The sequence below is a fragment of the Musa acuminata genome, chromosome BXJ3-9, assembly GCF_036884655.1.
Source record: "Musa acuminata AAA Group cultivar baxijiao chromosome BXJ3-9, Cavendish_Baxijiao_AAA, whole genome shotgun sequence".
In the NCBI taxonomy this organism is placed as follows: domain Eukaryota; kingdom Viridiplantae; phylum Streptophyta; class Magnoliopsida; order Zingiberales; family Musaceae; genus Musa; species Musa acuminata.
The window spans coordinates 6,785,581-6,801,121 of NC_088357.1; the positions used below are offsets into that span (position 1 = coordinate 6,785,581).

The 15,541-nt window shown below is 39.8% G+C and overlaps 3 protein-coding genes across 4 annotated transcripts; all 3 read right to left on the bottom strand.

The window, feature by feature from the left end:
* Positions 1–703: 703 nt before the first annotated feature.
* LOC103997547 (uncharacterized) lies at positions 704–1,831 on the bottom strand. The gene has a single exon (XM_009418801.3). The coding sequence runs from the start codon at positions 1,555–1,557 to the stop codon at positions 1,003–1,005; it is 555 nt and encodes a 184-aa protein (XP_009417076.2). The 5' UTR covers positions 1,558–1,831; the 3' UTR covers positions 704–1,002.
* An 834-nt stretch (positions 1,832–2,665) lies between these two features.
* Positions 2,666–5,604, bottom strand: LOC135648898 (DEAD-box ATP-dependent RNA helicase 41-like). Its single transcript, XM_065166909.1, has 2 exons — positions 5,176–5,604; positions 2,666–4,423 (listed from the first exon to the last, which is right to left on the bottom strand). Exons 1-2 carry the CDS (start codon positions 5,243–5,245, stop codon positions 2,877–2,879), a joined length of 1,617 nt encoding a protein of 538 aa, XP_065022981.1. The 5' UTR covers positions 5,246–5,604; the 3' UTR covers positions 2,666–2,876.
* A 994-nt stretch (positions 5,605–6,598) lies between these two features.
* LOC135648408 (ubiquinone biosynthesis O-methyltransferase, mitochondrial-like) lies at positions 6,599–15,521 on the bottom strand. Of its 2 annotated transcripts, XM_065166078.1 has the most exons (9): positions 14,669–15,515; positions 13,358–13,447; positions 12,093–12,171; positions 11,531–11,608; positions 10,130–10,178; positions 9,399–9,448; positions 8,582–8,731; positions 6,849–6,929; positions 6,599–6,761 (listed from the first exon to the last, which is right to left on the bottom strand). In XM_065166078.1, exons 1-9 carry the CDS (start codon positions 14,953–14,955, stop codon positions 6,654–6,656), a joined length of 972 nt encoding a protein of 323 aa, XP_065022150.1. In that variant the 5' UTR covers positions 14,956–15,515; the 3' UTR covers positions 6,599–6,653. The 2 variants fall into 2 exon arrangements, with proteins under 2 accessions (XP_065022150.1, XP_065022151.1); XM_065166079.1 differs by lacking the exon at positions 13,358–13,447 and having other exon boundaries at positions 14,669–15,521.
* Between the last annotated feature and the right edge of the window lie 20 nt (positions 15,522–15,541).

A 15,541-nucleotide genomic window follows, 5' to 3' on the forward strand; every position in this document is an offset into this window, starting at 1 on the left:
CCCTATGTATGGTTCGAAGAAAATAAAGAAAAAAGTCCTCTCTTTTTTTTTTTTTTCTTGTAAATTCCAAAAAAGAACTGTCTCCATGACGCGAACCTGATTCTTAACCCTATATTCGGCCGTTCCTTCGAGGACGAGGAGCGAAGCTCGACGCGGAGGTTGGTGCGATCGAGCTGCCAGGGCGGAGGAGGTTGCGCGGCTCCAGGAGGAAGCGCTTGAATTCGGGGCCGAGGGCGTCGTTGTGGGTGGGGGGTCGTCGAAGATGGTGAGCTTTTGGCGGTCGACGGCGTCCTCCGGGACGGGAAGGTGGCCAGTTACGTGTGACGGCAGTCGAGGAGGGCCACGAGCACAGTTGGGAGTTGATCTGGCCCGAGGAGGGGGCAATGCGCGGTGGAAGGCGACGGCGGCGGCGGCGGCGGCGGCGGCGGATTGGACGAGGCGGATGCTGACTTGGCATGGTGAACCCGAGTTTACATATTTACCCTCTCTTACTCGTAATGTTGACATTCACCGTCATCCAGCCAACATACACAAGTCTTGGGTCAAACTGACCGAATAGATATTTAAATAATATGGAGTCATTGTGGGACATGGTTATAATATCCAATATTAATTATTCCCATCTTCCGTGAGAACCAACCTTCTGATGTACATAGTTCATTTAGTCAGGAGCTCGGATTGTGACAAACTCAACACGTCGGCATAAATCAAATTTCACCGTACCATTCTCCAATATAATTAATTCACTACACTGATCGCCACCGGCATCACGTAAAAGATTGGAGCCAAAACACAGTGCCAAGGATGAAATAATCCAACCACGTATCTGTGCACATTAAAACCGAACACTCGTCACGACATCTCCACAACAAACACACGATCCTCTGCACGTGAAACTCGAACTATCGTCATGTCATCTCCACAACAGTCGATAAGAGAGAGAGAAGGGCGTCGCCGTTGGTCGTTGGAAGAGAGGACGCGGTGAAATCGCTATCGTAACGGTTAGCGTCGATCCTCTCTTTCAGACGGGCTTCGCCAGAAGCCCATGTTGGAGAACTGAGTCCACATGTTCTCCATCTCCGCCACCTCCTCCCGTGACGGCCCCCCCGCCGCCGACGCCGACGCCGACCCACGAAAACCCTCACCGTTCGCCTCCCCCTCGGCGGTCGTGGCCGAACTCGCCCTTTCTTCTCCTCGGCCGGCCTTGTGAGCCAACAGCGCCGCCTCCTTCCGCCTCCTGATCCTCTCCTTCCGTCTCGCCCGCGCCCGCGCTGCCCGGCGGCAGAGCCCGGCCGGCAGCCGCACCGACGCCACCACCAGGAGGTTCACCAGCGCGAGGGGGGGGCAGCAGCACACCGCCAAGCAGTCCGCCGCCGTGCCCCCGGCCATCTCCGCACACCGGGCCCGCGGCTGCGTGGGCTGCTTCAGGATCACCGGCTGCCTCCGCGCAGAGGGCACCGGGGCCATGGTCGCCTTGGCAGCCGCCGCGGCCGCGGTCTTCGGCATCGTCGGCGGCGGCAGGGGCGAGGCGCCGCGACGCGTCTTCTTTCGGACCATCCGATCAAATCCCGCGCCAAACCCTCGCTCTCATCATCGGCGATCGCCAAGGTGAGCCAGTCGTGGATCTCTCTCCTCTTCTGTCGATTCTGGAACTTGGAGATTCGAAGGTTCTGGGACCCGTGGGAAGGAACGGGCGGAGGGCGAGTAGCTTCGGGAGGTCCGAGTCCGATAATTATCGAGGGTCGGGTCAAGCTGTTAGCCGCGAAACCCGGTCGACCTTCCATATCTTTATCTCTCTGAGCTATCTCGATACTAATCGAGGAAGAGAGAGAAAGGGAACGAGGCCTATGCATCAAAAGGAAGGAAACCCCAAATGAGTTGCTGGTCGATCTTTAAAACAAGGGGTTAAATACTTTCCCTTTAATCGAATTAACCATAGCAACGCGTAGAAGCTGTACGGGTGACCGAGTTGACCCGGGTGGGGACCGAGTCCGGGGGATCAGAGTCATATAGCGAGCGACACGTCGAAGCGGTACGAGTTGCCCCGAGTGGGGACCGACCGAGTCCTCAGCGATTTGACCCTGCCACACGTGCACCTCTTCCCGCTTCCTTGGCCACAGAACGGGGACCACATCGTGTGACCCCACCTGCCACTCGGTGGGCCCCATTGGAGACTCGTGGATCGCTCGTAGGTCTCTAGGCAACTAATCAAGAAAGGAGAATCTATGTAACATGGGAAAGAAAAGCTTGCAGTCTCTGCCCTTATTATGTTTTCTACCTTAGTAATAGTATATCAATTCCTTTTAAAATTAAGTATTTAAAATTTTATACATTAAATATTATTTTGATGATGGTATGATAAACTCACTTATTAAAAATATATTTTTACATCTTAAATATTAATATGATGATAATATATAAAAAATTTAAAATCTCATCTGATATATTTTATATTTTAAATACTACTTTTAGATTTACTTATAAAAAAAATTTGGTTTAAATCTTATTCCGACATATTTTTGAATATACCAACAAACTTTAACTCTTAGTTGATAAAACCTAACAATATATCGTAAGATATTAGACTCGAATCCCATCTACATCCCTTGTCATTTGAAAGAAAAAAAAAAACACTAGGTGTCACAAATCAAAGGAATGCTATGACTTAGATGTATGTAGAATTTCTGCAAACAAAATAGAAGCTGCTTTCAACTTTGTGTACAAGAAATCTAGTAAATGAATACAAATTAAGTAGATCTACAAAGGAAAAGGTGAATCTACAACCAACATGCACCATTTCTTCTGTCAGCACCATTAGAATCATACACACAAGTTGCAATTATTCACTTTCGTGTCGTGAAAAAAGGTAAGCACATTTAAGAACCAAATTTCCTCTTCTTTTGATGGCTAGATGGGTAAGCACCCAAATATTTTGAATTAGCAAGCTCCCTTGGAATAGCAGCTCCTATGGATTTCAGGTTTTGGACAAGTTCCCGGAATAGCTTCTTGTCCTCCTCATTCACAAAGGCAATTGCTGTACCCTCCTCTCCCATTCTAGATGCCCTTCCTACCTGATGAACGTACTCCTCCATCGAATTCGGCATGTCAAAAATTATCACTTGGTGTACCTTTAACAGGTCCACTCCGCGTCCCAAAACTCCTGTCGAGACGAGGATGGAGACCTCTCCTGTTAAAAACAGCTGCAAGCTTTCTCTCCTCTCCTTCATTGTCTTCTCGCCATGAATCGAAAGAGCTTTTATTCCAGTGGCAGTACATATTGCCTCGGACAAAAGATCCGCTCCTAGTCTCGAACCCACAAACACTACCACAGGTGGTTTGAAGTGCTGCTTGCTCATTAGTATCTCAAAAAGCTTCTGTTTCTTCTTCTTAGATTCCACCCAAATGATAACCTGCTTCACCGAGCTGCTGGGTGTGCTGGGGTTCCCTGCAGAGATACATATTATATGCTTAGCTATCGAGCTGGCCATTCTCTCAACCTCTCGAGAGACAGTTGCAGAGAACATCAATACTTGAGGCTGTGAAAGAGCTTGAACTATTTGCATCACTTGATCCCGGAAACCTCTCTGCATAATGCAGTCCACCTCGTCTAAAACCAGAACAGATACCTCGTTGAGCTCAATATCATGCTTAGTTAAAAGATCTATCAGCCTTCCAGGGGTGCCAACAATTAATTCTACACCATTTTGAATTCGATAGACTTGCCCAGCCAAGGGATCTCCACCAACCACGAGAGCAGTTTTAAAAGGTAAACCCTTTCCTAGTATCTTGGCTTCCTTCTCCACCTGAATACACAGCTCTCTGGTGGGAGCAAGAACCATTGCCAATGGATTTCTCAGCTCGGTAACACACCGCAATCGGATTCCGGAGCAACGAGAAATTACAGGAACTAGAAATGAAGCTGTCTTTCCAGACCCGGTGTCAGCAGAGACAAGCAAATTTCTGTTATCCAGTGCTGCAGGTATGGCTTGCATCTGGATCGGTGTAGGTATCACATAGCCAGCAGTTTCAAGATTGTTTTCGAGCTTTTCAGGAAGATCACAGGAAGAGAAGGACAACACGGGGGCAGGAACGGATGCTCCTTTTACTCCTTTTACGCAAAGCCCAATTTTGCTTCTCAAGGAGTCAATCTGAATAGTGGTTAAGCCTCCTGACCCACCTCTATCATTATCTCTAACATAAAAGCACTCGTCCTTGATAGGAATCTTCACATGATGAGTGAGTTTCGGTGCTGGATTATGAGCTTTTTCATGCCTAGATAGAAGAATTGTTTTGCATTCTATGCTGCATATGTCGTCATCAGTGAGATCACATATGTACTCACCATAGCGACCACAAATAACACACCGGGGCTCTCCTGGAAGTGCTTCCCTCTGTTCCTGACATCTCTGCTTGACCGGGCATTCTGTGGGAGAAAAGAACAACAATATAGGTGACTAATTTCCTAAAACAAAGCAAAACAATGATGAAACTGCTTCTCATAGATAGCATTAGTTGCAGTAGGCCATGCTGTAAGCAGAAAAAAGGAATTGTTGGATTGTTGTTTGGACAAGTTATAAATACACCAAAATAATCAAGATTGGAGCCACTCTAACCTTAAAAATACAAACATGAATTCTTCAGTAAAGTTGGATTATACCAAGAAAAAGCTGGCCAAGCTGACAATTTTGATGGTTGAATACAAGCATAGGGCAGTCTACTCGAAGCACGTGGACTATAGCTCAAAGTTGCAGAACTAAATCAGGGTAAGATTCAAAGTTGAACTAAGGATGTAAGGTTGGCTTACATGCTGGCATTTCAGGAATCACCAGAGTGTTGGAAACAGAAGATTGAACTAAAGAGTCCGAAGTCAAGTACCAAATCAAAAATTGTGTGAATTATATCTTGCAGGATTCTTCCCTTAGCAGCATTATTCCTATTATAATCACAATGGCATCTTTCATAGATTTCATGACTAGCACAAAAATACCAAGAAAGATTAAGGCATGTGCTATCAGTTTACTTCACAGAGATGATAAAGTTGCTAGAAACCGATGTTGAAGGATTCTCCAAGACATTGGCATGCCATTAGACTTCAAAATATATTCTGACCTAGCAGAAAGTTCAAACAGGAGAATCTACAATGAAAGATTAGCGTATGCTAACATCATTCATCACCTTCAGCGTCACCACCGATGTCGACGGCTTCGGCGCAATCAGCCGTCGAAGCATTTTGGTCGCCTTCCATGTCAGTTCCTTGTGGTCACAAGGCGTTCGAAGAAAAGACAAACTCAGGCCTCAGCACAGAATAACTCATATGCGATTTAGGAGGGACAATACATCAGAACTAAGTAAAGGATTCGAGGGAGAGGGGTTGGAAGATAGCGGAAGGCTTGGGAGGAGGAGGAGGAAGAGAGTCGAGCAAGAAGGCGGTGGTGGAGCGGGTGGGAAGAGCGAGGAAGGGGGAAAAGGTGGCTCTGTCGGGAAGACCCGGGAAGTGAAAGAATAGATAAGAGAGGTAGAGTGCGACGGATCCGGCGGAAAGAGGTGGCGGGGGAGATGGTTCGCCGGTAGGGCATAGAAGAGGAAAACGAGGGCGTGGGCGCAAAAGAGAAACAGAAGGCAAATGGTACTTTCGTATCTTTCTATTTATATATACACACTTCAAAAAAGTTATTTTTTTGCACCTAATTTTAATTTATTTAAAATGTAAAAAAAATAAGGATAAGTATTTGGAGCGAAGAATATTCTTCGGAATATCCATCTTTTATGGGACTATTCAACTACGAAGCTAAATTCCTTACTAAAAAAATAAATGCTTGTTAATTTCTTCCAAAATAATACAAAAAAAATATTATTGTTATGAGGATTCTTTTATTATATCAACCAATTTAATTGATAAAGACTTTAACCAATCAAATATCGTCAGATTTTTTTTTTTTTGTAAAAGAAAGGCAAATCTCATAATGGTTGAATAACTTTATGAAATGCTCCTCCAAATATCATAACTTTATAATAACTTTACATACAAAGCTAAATTCCTTACTATAAATAGGTGTATTAATTTCTTCCAAAATGATGCAAAAAAAAAAAGATTGATTCTTTTTATTTTATCAACTAGTTTAATCGATCAGATTTATTTTTTGTGAAAAAAATACAAATCTCATAATGGTTGAATAATGCTCCTCCAAAATTCTCTCTTCTGACAGATGGGCACTTCAAAAGTTGTACCGAAAGAGAACATACAGAATTTTATTAAGATAAGAGAGACTGTACCAAGAAATCGCCGTCACTACAGACGGCATCTCTGAATCATAATGTTATATAGCATTCCCCTTGGAAAGAAACCTATCAAATTCGGCAGCCTTCAAACCCAAACAAAACAAAAGGCAGAGAGAGAGAGAGAGAGGGGGGTTGAATGGCTGGCGAATCCATTTGAACTGCCTTGTCTACAAGGTAGAGAGATAGGCTGAATGGCTGGCGAATCCCTCATATTTCTTTTATCTACAATAAAACAAGGCAGATGAGACAGTCTCAAGTAACCTGAAGTTGAATGCTGTTCAGCTAAATTCTTTATTACTGGAATTTAAGCGATGCACACCGGCTAGAATTGCTGGATCGAGGAAGAATTGGTTGTGATCATCGATGTAGAAGATTCACTCGTTTCTCCTGGTACCAAAAGCAATGAAGTTTACACTAGTATCATCGGACAGACTCCAATCTCCCGTCAATGGGTTGTAGAAAAAACCTGCCATTTCTTGTACCTGATCCACAAATTTAATAACCTTAGATTAGTAACAACTGAGCCAGAATTAGCAGATAATAATGAATTGTGCTTTATTTGAAATTACAGAGATCGATGCTCTTTCCAAGATCAAGACTAGTTCCTCTGGTGTAAGAAATCGGGACCATTGATGAGTGCCTCTTGGGAGCTGAAAAAAGAAGAAAGAAAGAAAACGGACTTCAATGAGTCCAAGCAAGAGGAGTTTTCACTGGAAATGAAGTAATATCATCAAGACATCAACTATGGTTTATACTTCTACCTGCTGGAAGATAAGTATTACAAACTAAAAACATACAGCATCATACTATAAAGTATGATGCCTCCAGATTTTAATGACTTCTGCAAGACCACATGAATTTGATCGCCACTTAAAATGCTAGGTTGAGTGTGACAATGAAATCCCAGATGAATCCAAGAAATTGTGCTTCCTTTGACATGAGCCGATGGTTTCCAACACCCTGGTTCTTTTCTATGATTTCAGCAATCCAAGGTTTTGACATTGCAAGAGCCTACATGTACTAGCATTGGATAAGTGCTTCAATGTAATAGCAACAGACTAGTGATGTCACAAAGTTTCGGTTTATAGATTCTTGAAAGGCACACTCAGAATTGCTGTTCCACCACCTACACCTCCCTAAGAAATTATACTAAAATGCAAGATTTTATATATTTGTCGGACTAGTCTATACCGATTGGTGTTTACCGGTTTAGCGGTGAACTGGCACTTGGACCAGACAATTTCGTCAATAGGAGTTCATACCAGGTGTAAACACCACCTGGTTTTCAAACTGGTGTACAAGCGGCACCAGGTGATAAACCTTCCATATGGATGCCCCATCATCTTTTGCCACCTGTTTCCATTCTGTTTTCACCTTTTCTTAATACACCAGTAGCCCTGATTTTCTTTATTAATTTTTCTATCCTCTTGATTTTGCTCCCTCCCTCCTTACTTACTATGGTGTTAATTTCTCTCAAGTTTGATTTCTTTTTTCCTCCAAGCCAAAGTAAACTGAAAGCTTGCTATCTTCTTCTTGTGCTTATTTTCTTGCTTAAGCCTTGTTTAAGACTTGTTTCTTGCTTACGTTATATGCTACTCCACCAATAAAGATTAGTTTTCTTTTGAAGCATTCATATCAAGCCTAGATTTGCATGAATTCAGCTTAGATCCACACATCCAGGCTAAATTGACATGGATCTTGGTTGGATCTAACATAGATCTAACTTATCTTGATCATTCGTATGTTTACCTGCTAAAATTGCTATAGATTGATCATTCATATTAAACATGCTTTAGATCTAGGTTAGTCTATGTCAATCTGACCAAGATCAATGCAGCTCCATATTAGATCCATGCCCATCCAACCTAGATCTAAGTGTTTTAGCCAAGATTCATATGGATCTAGTTTACATCCATTGGATCCGATCTAGATTCAGATGATCCAGTCTTCATCCGCATAGATCTTAAATAGGTCTTAAATACATATACAAATTCATCGTTGATATAAATATATATAAAAAAACTAGGTTAAAAAGGATTTGGATGAGTCTGGAACTGGACTGACCAATCCAATCGGATATCGATCAGTTCTGACCAATATCTAGTGTCAGTGTGATACAGTATCTCTGAGGATTGGTGATAGTATCGTTACTGGAGAAAGGTCCAAAATCTTAACCAAAAGTAACAATAAATCAACAAGTTTGATATGAAAATAGTATAAATATGACATCTAGTTCATCTATAGTCCAAAAATCTTCAATCTAGTACCATTCAGAAATCTTATGAGTAACAGAATATCGTACCCAATTAAGGAGGTACTCTGCAGCAACAATTGCAGTAGCATACGATCTCATAGAACGGTTTATGGTAGAGATAACAGTAGCACCAAGAGGAACTGTCAATGCTGCAAGAGATTTACAAAAATCTGAGGGATCTGCAACATGCTCAATTACCTGAAACCAAAGTCACATGTTATTGAACTGTAGTCTGTGCATGATACAGTCAGCTTTCTATTAGTTTTTATTTTTAATACATCAGATTAATAATCCATCAGGAAGACCGTCAATCATATGGTATTAAATAAGAATTAGAATTTGGACAAAAACATTAAAGACATCAATACTGATAGCTAACAAGATAACAAGGGCAACTGACTCTCAGATGATGTATATAAAAATTAATTCAGTACTCTCCAAAAAGATAATAATCCTGAAAAGAAAGACCATTAATATTCAAAAGTAATGCATCATCGGGTTCTTTTTTCCTTAACTTAATTCAGTTCTGCCTCAGAAGACAACTTCTGAACAAAATATCAAATGTACTTAATACTTATCGACCCTTGGTTTTATGGTCCCTGCTTAATGTCTAGCTAATCCAATCCACCCATTTCCATTGCAATCTGACTTGATAATTATTACATTAATATTTGCATGAAAGAATTATTAGTCCAATTTTTACACAAATCTCTTACAGCATATGTGCACCAATTATCAGATATATCGAACTAAAAAAAGAAGAAGATTTTGGCACAAATATAGTGCCAACTGTAGGTAAATTAAATAAAAGCCAGTCTCTAGTTCAAGAACAAACTTAAGTAACCTCTGTTTGTAGACAACATACCTCAAGAGAAATCACAGCATCAAACTTCTCATTCTCTTTAACTAATTCCTCTGACAGGCAAAAGGTAATAGATGAGTTTCTTGTAAAGTTAGAAAAACAAAGACAACTTACAATTAGTCTATATCTGCATCAGCATAGTTCAGTAAACAAGATAAATTTGTTCTTTTTTTCACAGAAGAATCGTAACAGACAGCTGAAAATAAAACCAATAAAGATTTAAAGCCTACAGTCCTGCATTAAATAAATATTTATTTAGAGGAGTAATTAGTCATTAGGAATGAAAAAACATGTCAATAAAAATATCTTATACCAATTTTATTAACTCCTGGATCTTCTGTAAGAACACAACAAAGTTTTTATCATGTCAGAATAACACAACCAATTCAGGCAAGAATTTAACTCCATATGTGATATACATCTCACATGTTGCAATCAGAACAACTTTGATTCTTCATGAATATTTGCCAATTTCTTGAAACTAAGAACAGAAAACAAGAGTGAAGTTAAGCTCCAAAATTCATACATCAACAATGAAGAGTGCCCATCTGGTAGGCTATAATCTAGCCTTATCCTTGTTGCAAGATACATCAAAATCTTGCACTGGATGAAAAAGGGTGACTTACTAGGGATCTGACTACAGCTAAATCAAAATATCATTGGTGGCTCCAGATGCTTCATTACAAGAAAAAAAAAGATGTAATGAGTAGGAATCTAAGCAAAAGAGAATATACCAGCTGTTGTGCAACGGTATTCAATGGATGATGTCAATGGATCTGATGCCTGTAGAAGTTATAAAAGTTTGCTTACAAACATCAGAATTATTAAAACAATTCAACAAATTATAGCACATTAATTATTGTAGCATATTAAGTGACTAGAATTTAGATTCAGAAGAAAAAGGTCGGTTGCATAAGGCAGCTGGCAGCTAGTGTAGAATATCATGAGATCTCATGTGAACATAGAATTATACTAATTTCATTAGGTAGCTAGGTCATCACCTATAAATAATGTGAGGCATCTTTAAGCAAGTGATTAAAAAGTGCAAATCCTTGCATGAAACTTCCACTGAGGCAGGTTATGAGGAGGGATAATATAGGCAACCTTACCTTCCATATATAGAGATGTTGTTTCCATGACTCAAACTTGGTGCAACCTTTCATTGTACCAAGGCTCGCCTTCATCTTTAGACTAGTGATATTGCCCTCAGTATAACTCAATGAGAGGAAGACCTCCACAGCCAACCACAAATAGTTGGGCCCTTACAGCTTGCTGGGATCTTGTGGCAAAGAGTACAGCAACTGAAGAAATGCATGTGAAGGAGTGCACTAAAAAGAAGTATTTTATCTAGACCAGCTTTGGCCATGACAAGGGCCAAATGCATGAAAGAGCATGTGCCTACTGATTGTCATTAGAAGAATCGGCCTCTACCAATACATCCAACTTGTTCTCTACATTTCAATTTTCACCCTACATCATATCTCATAGACCAGATTTTAACATGAGAACACAAGAACAAACAAGATCACGATTCCCAGAAGCAAAGTAAATCCACAAATTATTCCAAAGAGATCCTAGTGATAAATAAATTACGTATACTTCACCAATAATAAATGAATTATGTACTCTCCAAACCTACTACCTGTACCTCACTTTTCAAAAGAGAGAAAAAACTGAGAAAGGAAAAAACTAATTCTATCATCCATATTGTTCGCAGAAGACTCTTGGGCTCCTAAATTGCATAAAGGATCCCGTTCTATTGTTATTTTCCGATGCTTTTAACTGCTTATTCAATACAGAACATCTTTCTCTATGATTTGACATTTCCACTTTAACCCAACCTTTTTTTAACTTACATAATTCTCATATAAGATCAGACTAACTTACCTTGCCATCCTCTTTAAGTTTTCGCATAATTATAAAGACCATAAACAAGAACAAGTTTCCAACATTAACTTTTGCTGTCAAGTCTTTATTCAGTTTTTGCAAAGCCACTACATATTATATTATGACTCACGTAAGTACAACATAAAGGGTAATCATATATGATCTATGTCACAAATGAATAGCATGATATGCATAGACAACTTGAACTAACTTTATCAACGTTGTAGCTAAAGTGGAGTTGAACATACAGCATGAATCTGAGCAATTTTGATATTCTTTTCCACAGCATCAATGCCTGTAACAGTTGCTCCCATTCTTGCAAGAGGCTAACAAGCCCCAAAAAAATAAAAAAATCATGAGCAAAGTGTCATTGTAAATGTAGCGATAGTAAATATTATTGGTCAACAAAACCTGGTGCAATCAACAGATAGACATCAGCATGAAATTAGCAGGAGATCACCATATATTTGTGTATCTATCAGATTATCAGTTGACCAACAATACCTAATTATGCACCATAGATTTTCCATCCACGTATAAGACCATTAGAATAACTTGTTGTACATTAACCAGACATTCATTAATCATTAAGAATCTTGTAACAGAATTTATTCTTAATATAAGTATACAATAAACTGAAAATTAAAATCGGTAAAAAATAGTTGCCGACAATTTTTTCTCAAGTAGTAGCTTTGGTTATTTGACAAGACTCAAGAACTTAGTGACTTAATTTTTTTAGAGTCAAAGAAGAGAAGATTGATGATTGTAATTCCAGAAATAGAAAACTATCCATATTTCAAAAGAAAGTACCTCTGACAGAATGCCTCCGCCACATCCAACATCAACAATTTTTAACCCTTCAAAAGGCCTAGCAGAAAATGGATCTTTCCTGACACCAAAAGTAGCTAGTAAGTATCCAGGCAAAAAAAATAAAAGGACAGAAAATCACATGAAAAACAAAACAAGTACCCCATGCCTAGTCTCAAAGATGAGCATAGAAATGGAACCAACACTATATATGCCAATTTAAAAAACATGTACACTTTTATATTTCAATTGCTTATGAAAGAAAAACTTCAGTTGAGGGAATAAAAGCTTTGTTACAATTGCATATATATATCCATGTCACTTAGTATAAGTATTCAACAATATGAGGTTTGTGTATATACTTGTTACCAAGATAGGAGAAAAGGAAGTTTTTATCTTATGAGCTTTACTGGCTCATAAATTTTTATAGCATTTTGATGTTTTCTTATACCTTTCTTTCCTTCCTGTGAAGAAGACAATCCAACTTCAAGATCAGATATCATTGCTACACATCATTAGCCATACACCACCATTCTGTTGACCACCAGGAAATCACCAATGGTTCCTATCAAATAATGTACTACTGCTTCTCTTTCAAAAAAAAAAAAATATGGGTTTGACTTTTTAATGGAATACTGCAAAGACCTAGGACTGTTTCATCCTCAAACTGGATGTGCCTCTCACTACTACCTATTAATAACACACTATGCTGTCTGCATGAACAAGTGTAAGGAATCTTAAGCATGTAGAAGCCAGGAATATGGAAGTCTAATTCAACAAACCTCCTGCATCTGGCACCTTATAGAAAACTACTTATCCAACCTACAAAGGGTCATCTAAACACACACGACCAATACTGTCATTCAGTATTCTAAACTAGTTCTACTTTTTTGAATCACCAGTTACCAAAGCATCAATAATAAAATATTCACCGTCAATTATAGACAAGTGAAAAGAGATTTGCAGTAAGTTAATCAAGCATCAATATTTCCAGTACCTTCTTGATTACATCTTTCCTTAAATCAAGCATAAACTAACACTAACCACAATCTGACTGTATGGTTCACTTGGAATTTGGAAGTACCAGCATTTACTTTTGACCGCACAGCATTGCCACCAAACAGTCCAGAAAAGATGGCAACAACAGTACATTACATAGAACTATATGGATTAATGAGATATATTTGCCCCTAACTGATATAATATGTTAACCGTTTTCAAGCCAATGATACATCACTTCTGAATAACAAGTAACCCATTTAACAGACCTAAAATGTCGGCAGAGTGTGGAGCGAATGAAAGATATACGAGTTGGATTCATCAAATGTAATGGCTGGAATGGACCTTGAGAGTCCCACCTGCTTATTATGCCAATAAACCAAAATCAATAAGCAGTTGAAGCATTATATATAAAAGTTCAGTTATCTCCTCTAAGTCTAACATCTGTTACTAAATGATATACCATAAGCAACATTGAGCATGCATCAGTAAACAAGCTAAGTTATGTCAAAGAACTACAACCACTAATGGGTATCTCAAGATAAATATCATCTTCCTAGAAATTGAAGGAAATGGTGAACGTAACACATGAACTTAGACAAATATTTGCCACTTTAGGAAGTGTGGTCATGGACAAAATATCCAGTGAAAAAGAAGATGGCATTGCAACAGATAGGAAATAAAGACTGAAGTTAGTAGAGGGCATAAACAATGACCACAAACACCAAAAGAAGGAAAAAAAACACCAATGAAAAACAAAAGAGAAAGACAATTGATTTACAGTTGATTTATAAAGGTACAGATAGTTTACAGTTGATTTATAAAGGTACAGATAGTTTACAGTTGATTTACTTAAGTTTGACCACATAAAATAGCATATAAGACCAAATAGCTATCTACTTAACAGGACAAGCATGCTATATAAGTTTGTAAGGATCTTTACATTCTGTTTTGTCATTAAAGAAAAACACCAATGAGTTTCACTAGACTACCATATTTTCAAAACCCACAATCACATTAATGGTTTATGCATTCAGTAATTATATCAGAATCAAGCAAGTCAAGGATCCCGGTAAGGAAAAACATCATGGCATCTTGTACTAGAATAAGCTTTTAGATGAAGAATGGTTCAGAGTTCAGAGATATATTGTCAAAGTTTTTATCCACAAGAGGTCTAGATTGTATCAAGCGTCCAATTCCATTACTTCTGACTCTTTTTTTTAGTATAAATTGTAGTCCAAACAAATCTTCCAGAACATTGGTCTCCTTGTCACTTGTATTAAACACAATGCCATGTTCTCTTATCCTTTCTGAAAGTGTTTTACTCATCAAGAAATATTTACATGTGCCGTAAAATTACTTTCTTAAGACTTCTTTTCATCAATTTTACTTCTTTAAACACCAAAATACCACAAAAAAAGGTTCTTTCTTAGTATTAGCATAGGCATAAGGTTTATTGACCGATAAGATTACAGTTTTAGAAGCACATCACAACGCAGCAGTAGGCAATGGAACAGATATCGAGTTTAGACTCTTTTAAAAAAAGGCGATAATAATGACGAAAAGAATATGGAATCGACCAGGTTTCAGCAATGGCGGCGAACTTGGCGACCTCGGCCTCATTCAAAGAGGAGCGGAAAGAGGTCGACTTGGCACCACGGCTGTCCCCGCTTTCAGTCCCCGCTCTCGTTTCCTGAGTCGGAGACGGCAGAGGCGCAGCGTCGGTGTGAGATCTCTTCCAAAGCTTCGGAAGAAAAGGCGACGAGGCGGCCGGCGGGTAAAGAGGAGAACAACTAGGGTTTGCGAGAGAGATTGTGGGGACGGAAAAGGAGGTTCGTTGGAGTACCCGGAGCAATCTCCAAGCCATCTCCAGTCCAGGAGTGCTGAGAGAGAGGACCGAGATGAATAGGGAAACTAGAGCTAGGTTTAGAAACGGCCTGGTCGATCAGGCCAGTCTATTGATGAAAAGGGGTCCGAGTTGAATCGAAATCGGGAAGGCAGCAAGTCGGTCTGTCCGAGTCAATCTGACCGGTTTCGAACATCACGCAGTGTAAGGTCTCCGCACTCTGTAACTGCGTCGACCTGCGAAAGTGGCGGATCCCGATAGAGGAGCAGGAGAGTATACCACCCAAACGGTAGCGGCAGATAAGAGCTTAGAGCAGCGGAGGGCAGCGCCGCCGGCTGGAAGAGGCGGCGGAGGATAATTTGCCCCAAAAACACAGTAAAGTGAACAAAAGGCAAAATTTGCCCACCAATTAGAAAACGATCATTTCATTTTTAATCTCTCTCCCTTTTTTTTTGTGTTTTTTTTCCCGCAGCACATCGGTGCATCACTCCCACATGTGAAAAAGAGCTCATCATCAAGACGAAAATAATAACAGGCACATAAGACGTTCAACGAAGAACCAAACCCTCGATCTGAGCGAAACATTCATATATATACTTTGGGAAAA